This window comes from Bacillus rossius, chromosome 7, assembly GCF_032445375.1.
Source record: "Bacillus rossius redtenbacheri isolate Brsri chromosome 7, Brsri_v3, whole genome shotgun sequence".
NCBI classification, from domain to species: domain Eukaryota; kingdom Metazoa; phylum Arthropoda; class Insecta; order Phasmatodea; family Bacillidae; genus Bacillus; species Bacillus rossius.
In genome coordinates this window covers 38,229,312-38,254,866 of record NC_086335.1, presented here as the reverse complement: position 1 = coordinate 38,254,866, position 25,555 = coordinate 38,229,312, and the positions used below count along the sequence as shown (strand labels likewise).

General features: G+C 36.3%; 1 protein-coding gene across 1 annotated transcript; it reads left to right on the top strand.

The window, feature by feature from the left end:
- Nucleotides 1-975: 975 nt before the first annotated feature.
- On the top strand, nucleotides 976-24,208 carry LOC134533848 (nucleoporin NUP35). Its single transcript, XM_063371542.1, has 7 exons — nucleotides 976-1,229; nucleotides 3,434-3,567; nucleotides 4,545-4,669; nucleotides 6,179-6,304; nucleotides 8,551-8,806; nucleotides 12,509-12,691; nucleotides 23,691-24,208. Exons 2-7 carry the CDS (start codon nucleotides 3,448-3,450, stop codon nucleotides 23,763-23,765), a joined length of 885 nt encoding a protein of 294 aa, XP_063227612.1. The 5' UTR covers nucleotides 976-1,229; nucleotides 3,434-3,447; the 3' UTR covers nucleotides 23,766-24,208.
- The last annotated feature ends 1,347 nt before the right edge of the window (nucleotides 24,209-25,555 follow it).

Below are 25,555 nucleotides of genomic sequence, written 5' to 3'. Positions count from 1 at the left end.
CTCGTGTAGCACAGCGCTACAGCAGGCCTGCCAATTGCGCGCCAGAAGCGCAGCGCGCGGGAAACAGACGCGGCCAAGTTTAGGACCTATTCGCACGTTGAACAATGGAATTAACAAATAAAAACATTTGATGAAATATTCATTACATAGTTTATGTCTGTGAGAGAAAACATGTGCCCTTGATGCTATTATAGTCCGGCGGAAGCACATTGCCACACCCGGCGGAGTGCTTCCGCCGAGGTGGCCGGTAGTGGTGCTAGCTGCGGGTCGTTCGGTGCACTCACACTCGTTGCACCATGTTGCACGCGCGGGCGTGTTCGTGGCACACGGCTTTGAGAGGCGTCGGAGAGGCATCGCGGCCTGTGCGACTAAGAGGCGCACTATCGGCTGGCGTCAACATTTACTGCCATCCAACATTTTTGTGCTCTTATACAACGATATTCAAATTAATATCTTTAGTAAAAATGGCACTGCCCGTTCTGCTGCCCCCCTAAATGCAGGGCACAAGCCCCATCTGCCCCTTATATTTACATCCCTGTTGTAGGGAGTTTGTTTATCCTGCTCATCAGAGGCTAATGTATCAAAAGTTTGGTATTATACTTTTCTGAGGGAAGGGTGGTTTGTGGCGAAATTGACCCTGATCTAGTAACTCGAAATATCTATCTATGGTACATATGGCTCTTCCCCTACTTTTAAAATGCGATTTATTATGTCATCGGTTTGTGATTTTTACCTCCCCACAACTAACTTACCACCTCATCATTTCAAATCCAGCTCCTATAACTGAGTTGTTATTTTATAATTAATTTTATTTCTCAAAACCCCAATGACAGGCAGTGCTCATTGATTAGCAAGGTTTTCTCGATATCAAGTGTGCAAACCTGCACATTATTTCCAGTATTACCCTTGTCATGAAACCTTAAATACCTTCCAATATTGATTGAGGGATTTTGTCTTATTTAGGAGTGTTACTGCTTTTCTTCGAGATTGCTTATTTCTTCTCTAAAATTAAGGTCAAAAATTTTTAAAACTATATTTTTATTAAAATGTTTGTTCTTCTTTATAGTTTATAAGAGTATTTGTAGAGTGTAGGCTATCAAGTTTATTAAGTTGGTGTTCTTGTTATTTTAATATTATTTGCTCAATTGGCATGTAAGAAAGCAGAAAGAGTTTTTGAAATTTTTGTGCGAAGTACGTTGTATATTTCAAATTTAACGTCCTGTAACGTGGTAAGCAATTAATTATAACTTTTTGAAATTTACTTCTATTAATTTAGAAATCTTTTGATGTACTCTGTGTACTGGAATGTATATTAGTAAAAACGTATGCCTTTGGTAAGGTTAGTTTTTTTTTTTTTTTTTCACACCGTATGGGCTTATGGTAATTTTTGCAGGAGTTAATTATTGTTTACTGTCAGGATGCCACTAAGAATATACAGGGGAACACCCGGAGGATTTATTGAGTTCCTTGTTTTATTATTTTTCATTTTTTGTGGAGGCGTATTTCGATACTTTAAGAACTTCCTAGGTAATGAACCATTTTAACTTTCCCCTGTGCGGTAACACGGTTTCTCCGCCATGTGTCAGTCCCTACTGTGCTTGCAAACAGCTTGCCTCTATAATGACGGACCTTAAAGTCTCACACAGGGTAGTAGTCTTAATCCCGTTTGCATAATAAAACTAATTCGTCTCAAAGATGGCGTAGCTTACGTCATCTTCGTTCTTATGGGACAAGCGCAGTAACATGCAGGTTTAGTACAGGGAACTTTAAACAAACCTTTTTTCACACACAATTTTTTGAATATATATTTTTTCGTTTTTGTAAACAAGGCCATAATGCTCCCCACTCAAGTGTATTTTGCGACACAGATATTTCTTTATCAAATTTATCTGTATCCCAAAATATACTAGACCAGTTGGGATTTTATTGTATTTCTCGATATCTATGAGGTATCCAGTAAAACCTTTCTTTTAAAATATTAAATACTGGTATCGCAAAATAGACTTTTCCAGTTGACACTGTCTACTTTACGATATCGTAAATATTTAATGCAAAATTCTTAGTTTCACCTAATTAAGTACTGGTAGCTATTTACTTAACATGGCAAATGAAACACAAAATACCTCTCACGTAATGCATCAAATGAAATGCACATAAAACATAACTACAAATCACAAACATTTAAAAGCCATGAAAAAGACTTACATTTTTGCGAAGAATTTTTTGCTGTATTCCATTTAATTTATTTTATAGGTATTGTGAAACACAAACATTCACTTTCTTGTTCATTACAACAATTGCATAACCACACATTCTTTCTCTTCACTGCACCAATATATTATTTCAATGTAAATAAACATTACCTAGCTCTTCTCTCGTGACCACTACACTTATTTCCACACATATGCAATAAATTTATTGATACCAACTTAATACTTATTGTATATTTATTTATACTCTTTATAAAAATATTTAATTCTACGTATTTATTCATTCCTCCTGGTATCACAATATCACCAATATTATGCAACATTATGGCGTTCGCTCTTGCCAATAATACATACTGTATTTTTCGTTGTCCCGCAATTCAATTTATCATCATTGGAAAATTTCCGAGACATCATACATTCTCCCTAGTTTATTTCAAACTAATAGTAAGACCCAACATACTGTGCAAGTTGTAGTCAGACGGTTCTTTGTTCATTGGCCTTGTGGATTATCAGAGATAAACAAGCATGTGACTGAATTAAGGACAAGGTGCCCCAAAGAAACCATTCCAATAAACTGCACACTGCTGTTTTACTCTCAAAAGTAGCATCTTGTTACAAGACTGACTTGATACCGATCAGCTACTCGACAGGTCTCAAGTGACAATAAAGGTACCTGCAACAATAACAGGCAACTTTGGAATTAGTGAAACAATTTATCAATACTTTAATCATCTTAAATACAGCAAAGTTACATTGTCCATCTTTCATTATGTTTAGAAATTTAAAACAATCTATTACACATGTCTATTGATAGTGTAAAATAAATAATTATTTTTCCAACAGTTGGCACCATTGCTAGAACTCATGAAACCCCGTATTCAGCATGGCACTTATCTTTATTTTCTGGAGGATAAACCTACCTGAGGTAGTAACTGGGGTGATGTGGGTTCAATTTCCGGGCAGAGTCAATCCCTGAGTTTTCAAAAGCAGGTTAAAGTGGCAGACTTTGCAGTGTGTTAGTGGTTTTTTTTCAGTAGTCTCTCCCGTTTCCCCCCATCACTGGATTCCATCACTGATCCATGCTCTCTTCCCTCGCCTGTCTCTAATAACCATGAAGTCGGTGAGGTATTAAATACAAATTGATTCATTCTGTCTTTAATTAATTTTACAAATAACATGTTGGTTGTATATGTTAGTGAACCGCGTCAAAAATGTGTCTCCAGCCACAGTCTGCAAGATGGAAGCAATGACACTTGGCTCACCCGTGTCCTCCCCGGGGTCGCTGCTGGGTCCGACGGGACTGACGTCACCTTTCCTGCCGGGGTTCCTGATTGGAGACACCTCGGCACAATCTCCAGTCAGTATTACATCTCAGTGCGCACTGCCAGGCCCAGTAAACACCCGCAATTGTGCAACTACACAACGTACATCCGACTATGAACAACCAAATCTAGAATTTTTGATGTTGCTTTTTTTGTTAGATCAAACATGCTTTTGAATATCAATGATTTTTAATTACTGCTGCATCTTTAATTCACAATAGCATATGTGTTGGTTTCAATAAATATAAATGTAACACAATACATGCCTCAAAAAATAATGTATTAGGTTAGGCAACTTCAATGCACTAAGGAAAAATAAATATATTTAGTACCTAGTATTTATTAACAAAAATTTTGGTCAGTTCACAAAAATTTATTACATTCGTTACATTCTATGCATACGTGGTTAGTTTATTACTTTTAGGGCAATTTTTTTTCAATTGCTGTCAGCTGACGTTTACAGTGCCTGGCTCTTTGCTCTTGACTTTGATATGTTGTCTTGTCCTTAATGCAACAATCACCATGTGTGACATTAAATAGGGCACCATCCCCTCCACGGTGAGATAATGTGATTACAGTGTGGTATTTAACTATGTTCATAAGGTTATTGTTATTATTCATGTAATAGTATGTGTAGATTAAATTGATTTTAGTCCTCCTGGAATTTTTCTGTAATAGCTTTTAAGCAAATTTTTTCACTATTGAAATGAAAACCGACATTTATTATATACTTGGAGCAAATGTTGACAGAGCATTAAAGCCAAAGTCAACAGCCTGAATACACCTGAAGAAAATCTGAACTCGAGTGGCTCAATTAGTGCCAAATTAATTACAAAATGTGCTGAACCATAGAATTCTTGGTTAAAGATGTCTCAATTTATTTATTTGTTTTCACATTATTCCAGTGATGAACATTGTATGTGTGTGTGCACCTTCTTGGGAATGTGTGTACTCTATGCATGCGTATTCAGCTCAGTTTGTCTTTGTAAAGAACTGTTGTGCTACGTTTCAGGCACACACACCCATCTTTGCTTCCAGCCCATCAAAGGCAGGAAAACATGTGACTTTTGGTGAAACTCCAGTGATGGCACGCACGCCAACATTGGCGACAGAGCCGAGGCAACCTCTGCTGCAAAGGTAGTTTTTTTAAATGTGTTTTAACTTTTTGTCTGTTCGTCCACTGAAGTGAACAGAATGCGTCTTGATACATGTAAAACATCAAAATTTTAACGTATGGGTCATGGTGTACATTGTAGTTTACATCATACTTTATGTCTGAAAGAAATAAATTTTATTGTTATTATGTTATAAATTATAAGATGATAAAAATATAATTTAATATTATGATAATTATAGTTTAAAATTTTCTATTTAAAATATTCAAAAATATTTAGGTTAAAAAAATTAAAATTATGTCTTAATAATACATATACAAAGTATGATTGAAAGGGATGATTTTGTGAATTTTTAAATATGTCAGTTTTTAATTTTGTGCAAGTTTAATGTATTTTTCATCTGCTTTTCTGCACAGTAAACAAGTAAACACAAATATCTTATATAAATATATAAGCTGTATTAGGATTTGAAATGTCTCCTTCGCTATTGGAAGACATTGTTTTTGAGGGAATTCCTCTGAGAACTGCCCTGTTCGAGAGATCGGGAAGGTGTATTAATTTTAGCTGTGCACAATCTGTCGGATAACACTCTAGATCAGGGGCTTCCAAACTACGGCCCGTGGGCCAATACCGGCTCGCCAGCACCACCAATCTGGCCGGATATGCCTGTTTGCAGCCTGCCGTACTTTCACAGAATGTTTGTGATGAGCTAGCTAGGTCTTTGCCCTTGGGACTTCGTGGAGAGTCGGTGTTCCCTTAGGCTAAAATCTTCTGAGACCCCGGCTCTTGTGGTACCCAATTGGCAGCTTGCGACGACATTTCGTACGACCCGTCCAAACAATCTACTGGAAGTTGGTGACATCTGTTCCTCGAAGTCTGGTTACTGCTGAAGATGATACACAGTCCATCGTGGATGTTCAAGCAGTAACCGTCACTTAAATTGAGCAATCAGTTAATGGAGAGGAATTTTATTAACAAATTGGGCAACTCGGTAGGTTTTTGGGATGCCTTTTTAGTCCTCTCCCTTGAACTGATAACCGAAAACCATTGACAATCAGCTGGTAAAATTCCTCATTTAGGATATTTAAAAAGAAACCTGATGAAATAACCAGATATTAAAAAAAAAACATCAAGAGATTTTAGAGGGTGGAGTTTACAAAACATTAACTACGAAAAAAAAAAAAAAAATCTGAACCATTAAACCAAGTAATTACAGGAAAAATAAATAAGAAAAATAAATTCCAATCTTTATGCCTGTAAAAGAATGACAGCACAGTTACATGTAAAAAAAAAAGATTGGAAAATAAATATTTAGATGCATTTGTACTTCAACTTAATAATCAAATCAGTATATGGCAGCCAATCCATTTCTCTTTCAAAATCAATTGCATGGATTAATGGAATAACAAATTGCGGTTGGGCAAGCTCATGCCTGCATGTAAGTAACGTAATGCGGTCTGTTTTTCTATTTTAAAGTAAATAAATTTGTCACCGTCATTGGTGGTATTGATTACGGCCCTGTTGTTTTCAGGATGCCCACTGCCCTGCAGACCCCGGAGAAGAGCGGCGGCCCGCCGACGCAGGCCCTTTTCGACACGCTGACCAGCCCGATGACACCGTCTTCCTTCACTGGAGCTTCCGACTCTTTTGCGCAAATGTGAGCATTGACATCATTATCTTTTGCTTCGTCTGCCAGGGAGGAAAAGATGCTGTATGCTGGTGTATGTGTCCAGCAAAGAGATTGGAATTGTACGCCTCCATCCTTAAAAAGTCCTTAATTTGGTTTTTTTATTCCTTAAGGGCCCTAAATGTTCTCTTCGTATATTTTAATGTGGGCCCTGTGAAACTCTTAAATATATACATACATTATTTCAGTCACATGAAAACACAGTTTGTTGTGTGGATATTTTTTTTTTTTTTTTTTTGTTTTGGGCTCAGGCGACAAGCAAAAGTTTTTCACATGTGCTTGGTTATTAACTCCTAAAATAATCTTGTGTTCATGCATTTTTTCAGGTCAAAGGTGAAAAAGAATATTTTTCATAAGTTTGATTAAGGGCCGGTTTTATGACCTCCGGCTAAAGTTCTGGCTAAAATTTAACCGCAGGCTAGCTCTTATTTCGGTTTTATGACTCCCTGTTAACGTCTACCTTCCAGTTAAAGTCCCGGCTAACCTAGCGGGTGGATGAACCGGCCGCTAGCTGCTTAACCGGAGGCTAAGCAACAGAAAATAAAATGGCGATGTATCAGGCGAGGTTAGTTGTTGTTAGTGATGATGACTATTTGAGGAATTCTATTGAATATTTGCAGGATGCGATGGAATAATTTATTACTAAATGTAAAATGCTTCGCTTTCGTCAAAGTTTTATTAAAAATTACATGGCATGAAAGTGTAGTCACGCTTTTCTATTCTCGTCGAGTCGTGTATTATTATTTGACTTTAATTGATCACGAAGTACATAAACGTATGCTATGTATATAAACTTAAATGTTCCTGCTTAAGAATATGTGTAAATAAGTGAATTTTAAAATTGCAAAACGAGGGTTATTATTACCGGTAGGTACCTATAAAATGCGTGTTTTCGTGGAAGTTGTATCTGTGAATTTTTATTCGTAATACAGTGGACATATGCCGGGAATGAAATGCACTTCATACGACTTCAGACGTGGTTATAATTCAATAAATACAATTGAATGTGAAAATAAATGTTACCCAATTATCCCTTCCCTATTTTACAAACCATTAGGTACTTATTATCTACCTGCCACGCAAGTGAAAAACGAAAACAGCACTGGAATTATTCTGTTTACCGTATCCAAGTTTATCCCTTGATCCTATCGGCATGACCCTTTATATGTTGGTCTTGTTTTACATTATACTTGCTGTTTTAATTTAGAATGTTGAAAAATCCTGTACACAACACAAAATACCTAACATATCACGATGCAAACAAATTATGTCAGGTCTTGTAAAAATATATTTCTTTCGTATACATTTTACAATCATAATTATTTCCCCAGTGAATATATCTAGGATCTCTCGACCTACTAAATTAAAACAGCAAACATCCTATACCACAAACTAATTCCATCAGGATCGGATTCATTTGGATACGTGATACGAAACTATTAGTACAAAAATGAAACCTACACCAGTGAAATGAAAATTGACAAGTATTTTCCCGAAACGGGGTCTATATTATTTGATTATGAAATAAATTTATGAAAGAAATAAGTGTTCTCTAGCAAAAATGTCATCCCTATTTATTTGTTGGTATAGAATTACTTCGTTAGTTTTGGCTTAATATATAACCTAACAAAATCATGAGTTCCAATACAAGAGTAAAGTTGAAAACACACGGTTTTGAATCGTAAATTGTAATTTTATGGTTTAATACAAAGCAGGTTTGACGTCAAAGTAGTTTTTGGTTAATTTAATTATATCTGTTGCAAGGTAAAGTTCGCGGCATATTTCTTTACTGCAGCTGTAAATATTCCGAATCACAATACAAACAAACAGCTGACTAACATTCTACCAGAAAAAATAACTGTCTTGCAACAAAAGTTACCAAATTCTGTTTTATTTCATTACCAACACACCCATTATTACACCACACGCTTCGTCAGGTTACGGTTAGCCAACCGCAGGCTAAGTATGGGTCATAATACACCCCTCGTTCGTTAACCGGAGGCTAGCCTTACCTGGAGGCTAGCTAACCTGAGGATTTAGCCGGAGGTCATAATATCGGCCCTAAGAATGATAATTTTCCTCTTTGTGAAATATGCATCAAAATTAAAAGTTAATTTTATAATCTAAAGTCATTAAAATTCTTCAAGGGCTTCTTAAAAACTCTTTAAATTGTATTTAATTGAAAAAAGTATGTACCTTGTGAAACTGTTCCGCAGGAGCAGTCCTCTGTCGCAAACGGAAACGTGGGACAACAACTGGGTGACCGTGTTTGGTTTCCCTGCAAACACGACGCAAGCCGTCATCCAGCACTTCTCGCACTTCGGCACCATCGTGGACCGCAGGCTGCCGAACCAGGGCAACTGGGTGCATTTGCGGTACCAGGGGCGGCTCGAGTGCCACAAAGCGCTCGCGAATAATGGTCGCGTGCTCTTGGGCAGAGTTATGATTGGTGTCCTGCCTTGTAAGGACAAGGTATGTGAGCCGCAATGCTCCTCGCTTTACTCCTTAACTTTGCCTAATTTTTTCAGCTTATTTAACTTAGAATAATTGTGCACCCAAAATCAGTATAAAATTTAATTTTATGTGTGAAAAGATGATGATGTGGCCAAGGTGAGCTAAAAGTTCTGTTTACTTTGGTTTATTTACTGTATGTATTTGTACATAAACAATACTTGTCAAGTAATTTTATTGTAAACTGTAACTAATCACTTTAAGTTCCCTTTAAAAAATATATATTTTCACTTTTCATATGAGTTTAAACTATGCCAAGTTTGAGTAAATATATTGAAATAATGTCAGAAGTTTCAGTAGACATTGCAGTATGAGTTGTTCACTGAAGATGGCGACTGCAATGTTGTCTAAAACATCCAAAATTATTTATTTGAACTTGAGGCAAACTAAACTCTCTAACAAAGCGATTAAGACAATTTCAGCGAGGCCTATAAATGTTATTTCTTAATGGACAGTGATACGTACTACATAGTACCATATTTACCTGGAAAAGCTGTGCACAATATTTCGTAAAAGACCTATGTATTTGAAAAGGTTGGTGTGTGGCTTATTCAAAATTTGACCTTGCTGCATGTTCCTTGGTAATATGTATATATAGTAGATGCCTGTATTTTACGCATGTGTAAGTCTCATGGAAGTGGAAATGTGTCCACTTTTCACTTTTTTGAGTCCAAACTATGCCATTGACATTACTTTAACTAGTTAAGCTAATGTTAACTTGTGAAGTGGCAGTGGCATGGTCAATTGAATACTAATATTGTCAATAAATTAAGTTTTAGTGTAAAAAAGGTATTTTTTTAAAATTATTAATGTTGTATAGCATGTCACATCTTTAGATTGCAGTGTGCATTTAAATGGGCATTTACTCTCTCTTTCCAATGCACTGTTTCTGCCAATAGTTTCGTCCTTGTTTCGATGTATTGTGTTGCTAGTTCTACAGCATTGAGCAAAAAATGTTTAGACACAACTTTGTAATGTAAAAATTTTTTTTTAAATAGTTTGAAACATAATTTTTTGTTAAGAAAAATTTGGAATGAAAGTTTTGGATATAAAAGTCCAGGTGTATTTCTTCAAGAGCATCATCTGTTAATATTCATTATTTATTTCTAATGAGTACTAATGAAATTATGCTTTTTTTTTTTTTCAAATTTTTTTTTTCAAAATTTTTTTTATATAGATTAAAATTTTTTGCTCTTTAGAGCATATCACATAATTTAATGAAACATATTGTAATTAATAGTGATAAACTAAAAAAAAAAATAGTTTTTCCTGTGAAATAATAATTGGTGTTTAAGCATTGAATTTTTTGTTGTCACAGTTAAACTGTGATAATGCTGTCAATAGACACTAATTTATAGACTGAAAAAAAAAAACAACAAACAGTAAAATGAAAAAAAATATTGAATTTGTTATAGGTAGTAATTAGTGATGGGCCGAGACTCGAAAATTCGAGTCGAGTCGAGCGAGTAGCATCAGCTCGGCTCGGCTCGGCATTCGAGTTTATTTTACTCGACGGGGCGAAACTCGAAAGGAAATTGGGTAAAACTCGATGATAAAATATAATAAAATTGAATTACAATCCTTAATATCTCCTTACGTGACTTCGGCCGACACTAAAAATACGTACGTAAGACCGAAACACGTACTTACAAACAATGACGACAATCGGCCATATTATTTATATTTTAGTTTTACATATTGCCAACATAACAGGTGTGACCACATAGCAAAGAAGACGAACACATTTTTAATAAACAAAACACAAATTAAATTTTATAATAATAATATCGGCCCAAATATTAATTTTTTTTTAGTAAATCCGTGCTACAATCGGCGCAACGTTACAATAATAAATTAACGGTAGCGTTATATTTGTGCGCATGTTTGCGACTGATACGCCACCAATCACGAAATGGCATTTAAAAAAACTTTGCTCCACTAATTTTAGGAAGTATAGGTTGGCGAACATGAATTTTTTTTCCGTGTTTGTTTACACTATTACGTTCGGCGAGATTGCATTTTGTATAATTGTTTGCTATCCAAGTTAAGTGGCAAGTTAAAATTAATTATGAAGTATAAAGTATTTTATAAAGTGTAACTATTCAATACAAATACAAAAGCATGGATTGGTTGGAAGTGCCAGCTTGCGATTGGCCGGCAACGTAACGGCGTTAGTGTTGTAGCAATAATCTTTAAATGTATTATATTTGTTATGGGAACGTTTATTGTAATGTTGCGTTAATTGTAGCATGGCCTTACACTTCATATAAGTGAAAGTTTTCAAAAATGTTCTAATGATTGTGTGAAACGTAACCTAACCTTCGCGCCAACAAGCCTAAATTATATTCATTTTTTTATTGACTCGTGAATGCTGCAGGCCCCAGCTAACTCGTTCGGCCCAAAATAAGGTAAATATGTAGTTGAGCGGTATTTGCGAAAAAAAATGTTAAAAACTGAAAATACTTTAATTATATGCTCTTTAAATTCCTCTTTTCATTAAAGCCGGCAGATGTAAGAAATTCCAAATATTTTATGAGATATCGAATTTTTTAATTTTCATAGTTGGGTGATATTTGTTAAATAAAATTTAAAAATTCCGAAAATACTTTAATTATATGCTCTTTAAATTCCTCTTTTCATTAAAGCCAGCAGATATAAGAAATTCCAAATACTTTAGGAGATATCAAATTTTTTAATTTTCATAGTTGGGAAATATTTGTTAAATAAAATTTAAAAATTCAGAAAATACTTTTTTCTATGCTCTATACCTCAATTATTGAATTGTATTATATCAGTTAAGAATTTATTCTAAATGAATTATTTGTATTAATAACTTACTTGTATTTTAAATATATTTGATTACGTGGGCCAGTCTAAGGACTTTTAGCAGTAAAGTGCAAATATTCAAGCTCGACTTAAGTGTCAAAGATTCAAATAAAAATTCAGACTCGACTCGACTTGAATTTATGATCTACAAACTCGACTCGAATCGACTCGAACTAATTATTGTATAATTCGACTCGACTCGACTTAAAAATTTGCAGGTTCGTACATCTCTAGTAGTAATGGTATACAATGTAACATTTTATTGTCAACAGGCTGAGCAGTATCAGTCTGGGAACAGTGTGCACTATTTACTCTGTACTGCTACCTAAGTGTGAGACAGACTATATTAATGAAAAAGAATTTGTAGGTGTGTACTTATGTATGTGATTTTCAATGTATGTTTTTTCAGATTATAATTAGTTATATGCCTGTAGAATCCTTGAACCTTTGAGTACCGTAGAATATCTTAGAATTATAAATAATTTGAGAATCTATAAGAAATATTTAAAAAAAAATATTAAAGGAAATGTAGTAAATTTAAAAATTGAGCACTAATAACACTGAAGTATATTAATTAGGTGTATTTATATTTTTCTTTGTATTTATCCTATTACAGTTCCCCAAGATATTGTAATAATTAATATTGATTTGAGGGACTTAGTTCATGAATCAAACATTTAAAGGTTGACTCTTTCAACCCAGTAGATATTACGTATTTTAATTTCTTGGATTTGAATTTATTTTTGACCCTTAATAACTAGATTTGGATAACCATGGCTGATTGAGGTACGCCTTGTGATTAAAATTGGAAAAAATTTTAATTTGATCCTTTTCCAGACCATAGTCGGAGAGAACACAGGTGTGTGTACGATGCCAGGCACCCCTGGAACTCCCGACAGCGTCATGTCGCCCAGACAGTTGACGATCGGCAGTCCGTCTGTGTCCGTTTCCTCGCCGTTGTCCGCCAGGACAGCGCGTCCCCTGGTGCAGGCGTACAAGATAGCTCAAGCAGACTCCAGGGTGAGCGGTGTACCTCGGCGTTTACTCGCTATACAGATCTTTATGGGTGGTTTAATGCTTCGAAAACCATCACTTCAGAGTCTTATCCAAGTGTGGAGTACCAGTAGGATTATACTGGAAGGTTGAACACATGTTAATATTTTGTTGGATTTATCTGTTACAAACATGTACATCCTTAAATAGTATAAAATAAAGTCGCTATCCTCATCTGTCCATCTCTTACTAATACAGAAATACACAATGGATTTTGATGCGGTATTCACAATAATTAAGAGAATTTATTAAGGAAGGTTTATGTGTATAATACATTCTATTAAATTTGTTAATTTTTAAATTAAATTTAATATATATATTAGTGATGGGTCGAATCCCATTTTACCCGAATCCGAATCTTGAATTCGAATCCCAAACAGTACCTCGAATCCACCCTTCAAATCCGAATCCAGATCTCAGGGGTTAATTATAAAATAATTTATAAGTTAATAGAAAAAATTAAACATTATGCAGAATTATTTGACCCTTTAAATTTTTATTAAAAAAAAAACAAGGATTTTGACACGGTCTGGATCAAGACGATTCCGTTTTTGGTCACATATGTTTCCTGCAGTGGTGATAAACGTTCAGAGAACACTTTCGCAGGTGGTGAACACAAATATTTTTTGGACAGTTTTTGTAGCCTGGGTGAACACGCAGACTGAGTTTTCCAGTATTCGAGGATGTTTATTTCTGGCTTAACTGTAGGATCACGTAAAAATCTGGTCACTTCATCAATTGCTGTAGAATCCGACTTGGTGGATTTAAGACATTCAGGCATTATCTGTGAGTACAGTGATTCATGTATCCACGGAAATCGGAAAACGAAATTCAACATCCGACGGAACATTATTTTGTAGTTACCAACTTGACATTTGTGTCGCCCCCCTTTCAGCTGTTACATTTGTCACTCTTTAAACTTGAGGGGGATGTCCTGACTTCTGCTTCCCGTCTCCCTTTGTTTGTTTCCACCCGCCAACGCACGGCAGGCACCTGGCGAGTGACGTGTCTGGCTGGCATTCGGCTGTACGAAGAGCGCGGGAGGGGGGGGGGGAGGGCGTGCAAGGTCAGCACGATCTTATCTTTCTTTCTTTGGCTGTTGTAAATGACGGTGAACTAATGGCTAGGTGGTGCTGTATTTTTTTAAGCCAAGACACTAATTCGAAGAAGGCCGGCCCTTACCGTGAATGGTTTATCCGGGTTTATTTACTTTTTTACAGGCTTTCAATTATCCGGGCATCGGCGGGTCCAATTAACACGAATAATGGGGAGTTTACTATTTTTTATCCATCTGCTGCTAAGGCGCAGTAAGCCTCGGGAGATGTTACGTCACATGCCTTGGCCTTAACCCAGCTGCACGCCGGTGTCTGAGAAGCTTGACAAGACCTTCCGGGCTTTTAATCGCTAGTCCGTGAAATTCGGTAATCCGTGATTATCTCGGTCCCGACCATCACGTATAAACGAGGTTCTACTGTACCTCAATAAGATGTGTTCCAAGGAAAACGTAAACAGGCCAAGTAAATTGTAAGCATTTAAGTTTTTAAAGTACTACATTTACATCAATATTTTTCCTCGAATCCCTAATCTTTTCCCTCGAATTTCGAATCTTTCGAATACTAGAGATTCGGTGGGATTCGAGGATTCGACCGGCCCATCCCTAATATATATATAATATATTCATGTTCACAGACTTTGAGGAAAATGATAGAAAATTTAGGTTAGCCTAAGTTAACGTGAAATGGGTTGGGTAGTGTTCTGTTCTCATCAAAGCATTGTAGCTATTCTGAAACTGCCTGTTGCGCATCAAGTGCACTAACTTTACCTTTTTTTCTTTCAAGACACCCATCCTATACCAGTACACAAAATGTATGATAACTAGAGATGGTGATTTATACCATTTAAAATATTGACATATAGCATTTTGAATTTGAAATTTAGCATTATGTAGCATTTTTAAAAACACGATTTAGCAAATTCTCTCATCTTACATTACTGTAGAAAAGTATATTTTTAAAAAAGAAACCGTTGCTTGCCGTTTTACAGACTTTTTTCCTTCAACCGACTTCTCGGTTTTTTTTTTGCAGTCTGATGTCCCTCAGATTTAATGTGCTTTTCAAGTACATCTTTTTTTTTTCCACTCCAGACGGCGATTACATCAATTGCGCATTAAAATATTTGTATCACTTTCGTAGAACTGTTCACTTTTGTATTCATAAATGTGATCGCGAATGGAAATGACGTTTCGTCCCATTTTTACCACGAGAAATAACAGTATACAACACATTCACGAGTATGCACATATTTTGTAAACACACCACCTTCCACAGACTACACAAGAAACACAGCCAGAAAATGGGACTTACAATTGTTAGCGCGGCGAAGCAGAGACTTCGCAATATGGTGGCCTAAAAACTTGTACATAGAACCCTGTTATAATTTTCCTGCATATACCGTATTTTTGTGTATATAGGCCGCACATTTTTTACTTAAATTTTAGATAAAAAGTTAGGGTGCGGCCTATACACGCAACTTATTTACTTACTTTTTTTTTAACCAAGGAAACAATTTTCTATGACAATAAAGTAACACCAAAGGCCCGATACCAGCATAAAACAGCATTAAACGTATGAAAGTTAACTGTATGCATTAAATTTTACTTTTATTATTGAACTTGGCGACTGTTCGACAAAATACGTCTGCAAAATGCCCTCGCAATGTTGCAACATTTCAATGTTCCCGCCCTTGTGCAAAGTAAACAAATATTTCTGTATTCCCACCATAAGCAAAGTAAACAAAGACAAGTGACCATGAAAATATAAAATTTATAGAGAACTAAAAAGACATACACTTATACCTCTTAACTATTTACATCAGCGACAATAAAACATGCGTGCGCACACTTGATTTTAAATAACAACAAAGATGAAATTTTTTCGTCACACAATGCAATATTTTACGAATGTTTTACACATCAAAGTTTCAATCATCATCGTTCACAACTTCGTCATCGTCGGCAACTTCTTCATCATTCACAACTTCGTCAACATCGTCAACATCGTCGGTGTCGTCATTTTCGTCCGCTGCTTCCCACAAAAGATTGTCCTCGGTACCATCCATTTCATTCGAAATGCCTGTAACCTTAAAGCTTTTAGATACCATTTCAGGAGAAATCACACGCCACGCCTCTCTGATCCACCGACAAATTTCTGCAGTTGACGCCCTTGTCATGCGACCAGATTTTGTTTTCTCCTGGGACGTCTGCACCCACTCGTTGTACAGGCGACGAAGATGTGATTTAAATGGGCAATTGCCGATTGATTACAACATCGAGAGGTTGTAACATCCCAGTAAGTCCGCCCGGAATGATAACAAGATCACATTTATCTTGAAGAAGGCGGTCTTTAAATTTTTCCGAGACATGGCCGCGGAAACTATCCAGCACCAGCAGCGACTTCTGTTTCAGAAGCGCCCCAGCCTGCTTGCACCACACACTATTGATCCAGTCTAAAACTAATCCTTCTGTCATCCAACCATTTTCCTGGGCACGAACGATTACACCGGGCGGAAACTTCTCCTTTGGAACTGTCTTTCGTTTCAACACAACATAAGGAGGCAATTTTCGTCTGTCAGCTGTGATACTCAACATTACCGTGCATCTCTGCTTCTCCGCTCTTGTGGTGCGAATGCTGACTGAACGGGAGCCCGCCGGGTCGATTGTTGTAGATTCCGGCATGTCAAAATAAACCGGAGTTTGATCGCCGTTGCCAATCTGACCAAGCATGTAGTTGTTCTGTTTACGTTTCTGCACAATAAACTTTTGGAAATTCGTCAACATTTCTTCATATGCTTCCGGCAATTTCTATGCGATGGTAGTCCGCCGCCTAATGCTCAAGTCCCTTCTCTTCATAAACCGGCGTAACCACCCGTAGCTTGCTTTAAATTCAGTTGCAGTAATATTCTTGCCCGTTGCGATTTTTCTTGCATCAAACAGTAGCATTTCCTCAATTGCATGTATGAGACCGGAAATGGTGAAAGGGCTGAATCTGCAGGCAACAGCAGATGCGATAGAAACCTTTCCGGGGGGTTCGACGGCCGAGCCTCGGTGCATCGGTCCCAAAGGGCCCCATAGTGAATGGATCAGGCCCTATGGTAAAGGAGTTCGACTGGGTATGGTGGTTATGGTGTCGGGCGACCGGGCCTAAAAACGGGCTGCAAACTGCACGGCGAGGTTTCCCCTTTAGCCTTGTAATCGGTGGAGGTACTGAGGTAACCCCCAGGTGCCTGCAGCCTGGGCACTGTAGTTGCCATTTTCCAGCTGGGGTTGACGGCGGTCGTCGCCCGACGAGTGCAGTCGCATCCGGGCCTTAACCGGCTGTAAACCCGTCGGGCCGAGGTACGGCGGGTCGGAGGGTTTTCCGAGGCGACGAGGACACCTCGTGGCTGCACTCTGAAGTGTGAATCCTAATGGTCTGGTCAAGCTACCGGCGAACAGTCTGCCGACGAGACCAAAAGTTGGTCGTAGTACGGGGAGAATCCACCATGTTTGAATGGTGCCCCGCTGAGGTTTCCTCTAAGGCCAAGGATTCTTGTTGGGAAGGACTCGTACTTGGGAGTGGTGCCCCGAGTGCTTTAGGGGCAGGTATCAGGGCTCCCTAGCCCTTTGACGTGCTGACGTGAGCGATGAGGACAGCTCCGGTTACCAGCCTGGACAGCTGGCAGAGGTTGGATAGGCCTTCACCATACCGCGGGTTCGCTGGGTGATTGTGGAGTCCCAGTGTGAGGCGAGAGACTAGGGTAGGCGCCAGAAGTGATGACTCCAGAGGGCTTTGGGAGCATCCAACTTGCTGGTGAGCTGAGTGGAGTAGGGGGCCGGAGGTGGTGCATAAGCTGAGATGGGTAGCCTCAGCCCCTTTGCATAGCCAAAAGCTCTAACGCTCTTCCCGGTTGCGTATGCAGCGTATCCGCATCCACGCCCGTGGGGGCCCCAGGGCGGCAGGGCTGATTGGCTAAGAGCGCTGGGTTATCAAAGAAAAGGGGGGGAAACCCTTATTCGTGACTTATGTTGTTACATAGAACCCATTTTTTCTTGTAGCTAGCACTTGCTGGTACAACTTCTCTTCTACTTCCGGGTATTTGCATTTTTTCCCCCCTCAATGCAGCTTTGTGTTTCGGTAATGATTCTAGCGTATTTTTTTCCTTGTACCAACGCCGAACATTCTTTTCATCGACACTGAATTTTCGGGCAGCTGCCCTTTTTCCGTTTTCTAACGCGTAACTAACTATTTGTAGTTTAAATTTAGCGCTGTACATTGCACGCACTTTACCCATTTTCACGTGTAAGAACTTTTTTTGACCGAGAAAGGTTGTAGGCAGTGCGCGCACGTGATGATCTGAAGCAACAGGCTGATCAATATGGTGCAGGCTAGGCGACTAGCTAGCAAGGTCACGCACGAAGGTCGTGCTGCACAACACATGTAAATGCAGCGTTGCCAAGAGTACGCGCGGCCTACAGTCGCTTCATGGGAGCGCGCAGTTGCCACCTATTACCAATGGCGATAATGAACACTCCGGTGCTTAAAATTCCTCGTGCGGCCTGTACAGGAGTTTTTTATTTTTCCAATTTTTTATTTTTAAATCTATGGTGCGGCCTGTACACGCGCGGGGCCTATACACACAAAAATACGGTAATGTTTTCCTAATGTCATATTTTTAAAGTCCCAATATTTCCCCCATAAGGACAATGTATTTATCTCCTGCGTATAACGTTCATAAATAGTGTAATTTCCTGCTGACAATGACAACTTTACACTGGTGCAACGTGCACCCAGTAAAAGAATTACTGCAACCAACGAATTGAAACGTGATCCTGAAAAGAAAAAATCTCAAATGAAAGTGGGCATCAGGAACACAACATCTTTGAAAACTATTTCAAAACCACCTTACTTAAAAACAAAGGCTCTTTTTGTTACCAGGTTTGATCCTCAAGTACAGGAAAAAGAAATCATTGACTATATCTCAAATGAATTAAATTTATCGCAAATCAAGGTGACTAAACTGAGAACCAAATATAATTCTTATGCATCATTCCATGTTTCAGTACTTGAAAATGATTTCAACAGGATAAACAACATTGTTTTTTGGCCTAGTGGCTGTATGATAAGCCCCTTTTACGGCAAACTACACCAGGAACAGATTCTAAATAACGATACAATTAACGATGACCCGAACGTTCAGCCACGGCCCACTCCTAGCCGTGCATCAACCAATGTATGTGCGTCAGCATCCTTGGTGTCCGGAGGAGCACTTTAATCTCACGTCCTAACGTCAAACATTAAGGAGTTTGATATCTACTATCAGAATGTCAGAGGATTAAGGACTAAGTCTGTTGAGTTCTATGATAATATTGTTAGCTCACATTTCGATATTATTTGCCTAACTGAGACTTGGCTTAATGCAAATAGCATTACGTCACACTATTTCACAGACCAATACCATGTCTTTAGAAATGACAGAAATGCTGAACAAACCAATAAATCAAGAGGCGGTGGTGTTTTATCTGCTGTTAAGAAGTCGAAATTTATTTCTGTTCAACTGTACGTTGTTTTTGACTTTCCTGGTGTTGAAGCAGTTTGGTTTAAAATAAAATCATCTTCTAGCAAATCTTTAATTATTGGAAATATCTATTTACCTCCAGATTTAACGGCAGTTTGTCCGCATATATTTTGAATTTTTAGAAGATAAACTCTCCTCATTTCAAGATGACATTTTGATACTCGGTGATTTCAATGTACCGGGTATAGATTGGAATAATCTTAATCTTAACCCTTTCCATCAGGCGACTATGAACATTAACACTAAGGTGCGCCATTTACTTAACTTTATATCTGTACATAGTCTAAAACAGTGCAACAATATTCAAACTCATATAAATCTTTTAGACTTGTGTTTAACCAATCTACAGCTGTGTTCAGTGTCAAAGGCTTATGATGTTCTTATCAAAGAAGATATTTATCATCCTGCATTAAACATCAACATCAAGATTGAGTCCTTCAAAAACAGTTCCAACATTACATCAACGTTTAGAAACTATAAAAAAGGTGATTTTCTCGGTCTTTTCAATTCCATCAAAAATCATGACTGGTCAGATTTGTATAATTCTATGGATGTAAATGAACTTGTTGACCAACTAACCAATTGCGTAGTTGAAAATATGAATATCTTTATTCCAATGACAAACAAAAAATCATCTAAATTTCCAATTTGGTTTACCAGTGAGTTAATTCAAGCATTAAAGTCAAAGAAGCATTTCCATAAGCTATATAAAAGAAACAACAACACGTATTACTATTCACTTTTCTCTTATTATCGTAAATTAGTGAAATATTTAATAAAAAGAGACAAAATTCAATGGACTCGAAATACCAATAATTATATTAAAACTAACCCTAAAAAATTTTGGCGATATGTCAAACTAATGAAAGATGGTTTTTATGAACAGCATTCTCTAAAAATTAATGGAACTATCACGAATGATCCCGCTGAACTAGCCAATGGATACGCTAAATATTTTTCCAGTGTCTACGAACCTTCTACATGTATCCAACAACCTGTGACAAACAATATACATTTAGTATCTATTCCTGTGCCCACAATCTCAGAATGTTTAGTATTATGGGGCATAAAATCATTGAAATCATCCAAATCTACTGGTCCTGATGGCATACCTAATTTTATTATAAAAGGCTGTTCTGAATTATTAGTCCCTCTTTTGCTGCATATTTTTAATTTTAGTTTACAATCCTCTGTTTTCCCGGAGAAATGGAAAACTGCTAAGGTGATACCTATCCACAAAAAAGGCTCTAAACAGAATGTTAACAATTATAGGCCTATTTCTCTACTCAATGGTTTTTCTAAAATATTTGAAAAAATAATTTTTAGATTTTTAAATTTCCAGCTTAAGAACAGTTTATCGAACAGTCAGCATGGTTTTAGGAAAGGTTTATCGACCACCACTAACTTGCTTACTTTTTTAAATCCTATACACAGAGAGGTTACCAACAGAGGGCAAGTGGATGCCTGTTATTTTGATTTAGCCAAGGCCTTTGACACTGTGAACCATTCTATACTTCTTAAAAAATTATTTAACTTTGGTTTAACTCAAAATTTTACAAACTGGTTTTCTAATTACTTAACTAATAGAAGTTTTTATGTTACAATTAATAACCACAATTCTTCCCTGTTTAGTATCTCTTCTGGTGTCCCTCAAGGAGGCACATTATCGCCTCTTCTTTTTAATTTATATATAAACGACCTACCTCAAATTCTCAACCATTCTACAGGAGTACTTTTTGCCGATGATCTAAAAATATTTAGGAATATAATAACACAGAATGACTGTATTTTATTACAAAATGACATTTCCCAAGTAAACAATTGGTGTAAATTTAATCTGGTTACACTAAATAAACACAAAACATTTGTTATATCCTTTACAAGGAAATATCAACCACTTAATTTTGATTATATTTTAGAAAACTCTGTAATCACGAAATGTTCAACAATTAAGGATCTTGGTGTTATTTTAGATTCTAAATTATTTTTCCATAATCATGTAAACTATTTATACATGTCTTCCCGCAAAACCCTTGCTATGATCAAATTTATTACTTTTTATGCTACCAATTCAGACTCAATTCTCTCCCTGTATTTTGCCTTAATAAGGTCCAAATTAGAATATTGTTCAGTAATCTGGAATGACATAAAGTCGGCCGATGCAAATAAACTAGAAAGTATACAAACAAAATTAATTAATTTAATAAACTTAAAAAACCTTCCTTCACCTACTTTAACTCCTCTTGGTGCACGTAGAGTATATTTAGATTCTCTGTTTGTTGAAAATTGTTTTAACGCTAAAATTAACTGTACTTATCTCCTGGAAACCACTGGGTTAAAAATACCACAATTTAATTCTCGTTTATACCAAACATATTGTACTCTACATAACTTTAATGACATAATATACAGATTAGTTAGGAATCACAATAATAATCAATTGTCTAAACTTAAAAATTTATCCTCTTAACTTGTCCTCTACTCACATGTTATATTTTGTATTATCCATTTTTTTTTTTTATATATTTTGTGTATAATTTAATAATTATGTAATTAACATTTCGCTAAGTAATGTGTCATGTTATCTTGTCCTTTTGGTATTTATATCATTTCTGTTTTCATGTTTTGTGTTAATCCTGTGCTGTCTCTAGTTATTGTGATAGTGTTTGTTTTTACTTGTTTTGTGTTGTACTTGTTTTGTGTCGTGCCCACCTCTAAAGTCTCAAGACTGTCGGTGGGCATGTAACAAATTTAAATAAATAAATAAATAAATAAATAATGTTTGCTTTATAACATTCAATAAATGGGGAAATTTGTTTTAAAAACAAATTATTCCAACACTTACGATAGAAAGTTTCCTTTATGTATGTTTATAATCACTGCCATACAATACATGAAGTTTGTTAAAATACAATTTATGCGATATACTGAAGGTACACAATGTTCATACAAGTTACGTGTCAGTTGGCACCCTTAGTCAACTCTTCTCTTCCTTGCCATTCCAGTGGGTATTCAGATGCACGTACATAGTTCTATGATATTTAAGTTGCCAACCATTGAGCCAACTTAAAGTGTTTTCTATTGCTTACAAATAATTTTTTTTTCATTCTTACGTAGGAATCCCAAAATTAAACATTTTCAGGTGGCGAAGGAGTTGACGTTCTCACTCTTAATGTTGTCATCATGAATCGTGAGATAATATTACAAAAAATGTGGCAGTGTATCTTTAAAGACAAAGAAAATTTAATCAGGGAACAAGACGAAGTTGAAAAATTGTTGGCTTGTTTCAGAAAATTCATTTATCAAGTAGGTATACTATCTTTGGTTTTAACATTAAAGTTGTTTACATAGCTTGGTGAGTCCATTGGTACAAAGCACGAACATTGTTAAGTGCTAAATTGAGAATTCCTGCTTATAACGTTTTCCTGCTTATAATGTTTTTTTCTTGTGCTCCCTTGAAAAACATTATAACAGGGTTCTACTGTACTCTGCAAGATGACGGACAACCTTCCAGCTAGTTGTTCTTTGCTTTGTTTACAATCGCAAGGCACAGATGGCCATTCTTCATTCAATATTTACGAACAATAGTTGTTTTGAATGACGTGACAATAAGATACTTGTGCTGAATACGCCATAAAATGATGGTTTCTTTCGATACTGAACTGAAACGAAATACAATCGGTAAATAAATTGTGTAGAGTGAAGACGAATCTACGTTTTTTTACCTTGATTTCACATTTATCTCGGAATAGTCTAGATTTCACATTTTATAGCGGAAAAAATATAATTTAGCATATTTTTGCATCTAGTTCGTGAAAACAAAAAATCACCATCCCTAATCATAACAGATCTGAAACTACCTGAATGCCCAGACTTTGAGAAAAATTATAGGAAATAAATAAAAGTTAGCCTAACCTGGGTTGGGTTCAGTTAGGTTATTACCATCTTGGTCAACAGAATTATAGTTAGGTTTTAAAAAGGGGAAAAATTTATATAATATTTCCCTGGAATGAATACTTTCCATATATTTTTCACGCTCAGCATTATTTCTAAAGAATACTATGTTAAATTTCATGCCCGAGTTTCGTATATGTTAAATTTCATGTCCGAGTTTCATATTATAAGTTTATTTGCACCATGAATCTGCTAGTTACCAAGTTTAGACGTTTACACATTACTGGTGAACACTGAAAGACTATCACATTTTTTTTTCCCTGTTTATGACCCAGGGAAAATTAATTTTCTGGATACAGCACGTATTTTTGGAACCAAGCTTGTAATATTGTTTGACAGTGGATGTGTGCATGGAAGAAAGAAGCGTGGTCATACATTTTGTGGTTTGTTTTCGTTACAGGTGGTTTCTCCAGCGAACATGCCACAGAAAAGCACAGGGGTTGTATCTCGAGCGATGGAATATTTATTCTTATGATGGCGTCACAGTACGATACATGCGACAGGTACAGCAGTGCTACAAAAAAAAAACTTTTTATTGTTATAAAGTGGACTGCAAACGCCAAAAGTTTCTACATTGCCTAAATATGGAATCTGACATCAGTCGAGTGTTTCCTTGGCTGCCAGTGAAGTGTTTGCTACTGAGAAAGTATACATGAATGCTAAAGGACAAGAAGACAAATAAATTTACCAGTCCAGCAACAAAATACACAGGAGTGATTTGTAAGCCAGTTTGTGACATTATGATTTTCAAATCATGTGATATGTACTATGGTACCATAGTAAATAGATCTTAATAGTTTTGACAAGCAACAAAGATTTTGTTGACCAATTTGTTGAATTGCTTTTTTATTGTTTTAGTGAAGTAATTTTTTGATTAAAAAAAAAGCACTTTTTCCCCAATAAAATTTAGAAATCTTAGCAGTTGTAATTTCTTTTTCATGCAAGTCAGTATATCATGGTCACTCAAATCACGCCGGGAGAGATTTGTACTGTAGGTCATGGTTGACACCTTCCTTAGTTTCTGTGCATTGTGTGGTCAAGCTTTATCAGCCTAATGTTCTCGCTTTGGAAGACACATGCCAAATATGAAAAAACTCACGTATCTACCACCCAGAACCACTCAGCCTGACTTGCATAGTCATGACTTAAAACAAAGGGAAATATTTGTCCATTAAAAGTTTTTGCTTGAATTTTACTTAACCTGACCTGCTTTAAAACTCACTCACTAGTGGTTTTGTATGATGTTGTGTACTGTAGTTTTCATTTTCCATCCCTACTAATATTTTAAATGCAAAAGTTTTTTTGTCAGTTTATCCTTTCACGCAGCAATGGATGGACACAATTTTTTGCACATAGTTTATGAGCCAGAGTGTGATCCACCAAAAATAAAATAGTTTTACTTAGAACTATCAACTATCATGTTTCAGTAACACAATGTAGCATATCTTTAATCATCGTATTTGAAGAGTATAGTTTTAGGAATTTAAGACCATTACGTCTTGATTCTATCGTGTCTTGAACAGAAACTATTTTAACTTCCATTAAACATTTCTTGCTGTTCTCAGCATATATATAAAAAAAAAAAAACTTCTTCGTACTGCCCTCTCTAACTGGCCAATCAGCACAACTCTTTACAGTTTTAAATAATTTACACTAATTTTTGTATTACACATCATAAAAATTATTTTACCTAACATTTAAATCATTGAATCATAAATACATACAATAGTAATTAGGTTTGTTGGTAGCTCTGAATAAATCTCATATTGAATTATACTACCAATTCTTATAAATGCATGTTTACCACCTTTCCATTGGCTAAGAAGTAATAAACCTAATTTGGCATGCATAGATAAAATACATGCAGCAGAGCGAATAATGCAAAGACAAAATAAAAAACATACTATAATGGCAAAGCATAAGATTTGTGTTAAGGTTCTATGAAATTTATACCTTCACATCAGTGACATTGGCAGATAAGTCATTCTATGATGGACTCAATAAAATGCTCTGTTGTGCATCTTGCATGTGTGGTCTACATCCATCATAAATTTTGCTGCGATGCATTTCAGTCTTACTCTGTCTCTGCTGTGAGCAGCAGGACCTCATGCCTGTGTTCAAATTAGTACTGAATTATAGGCCTACCTGGTGGTTTTAGAAATAGTATCCACTTGACATCTGTTTTAACACAACTATCAACGATGCCATGCAAAATTCAGCCATGTGATTTTATTTTTAATTTATATATTTTTCTCGCAAGAATAG

Coding starts and splice junctions, on each gene's coding strand:
- LOC134533848 (XM_063371542.1), top strand. CDS start 3,448: ATGGAAGCAATGACACTTGGCTCACCCGTGTCCTCCCCGGGGTCGCTG. Junction 3,568..4,544: donor ACACCTCGGCACAATCTCCA/GTCAGTATTACA, acceptor GCTACGTTTCAG/GCACACACACCCATCTTTGC. Junction 8,807..12,508: donor TCCTGCCTTGTAAGGACAAG/GTATGTGAGCCG, acceptor ATCCTTTTCCAG/ACCATAGTCGGAGAGAACAC.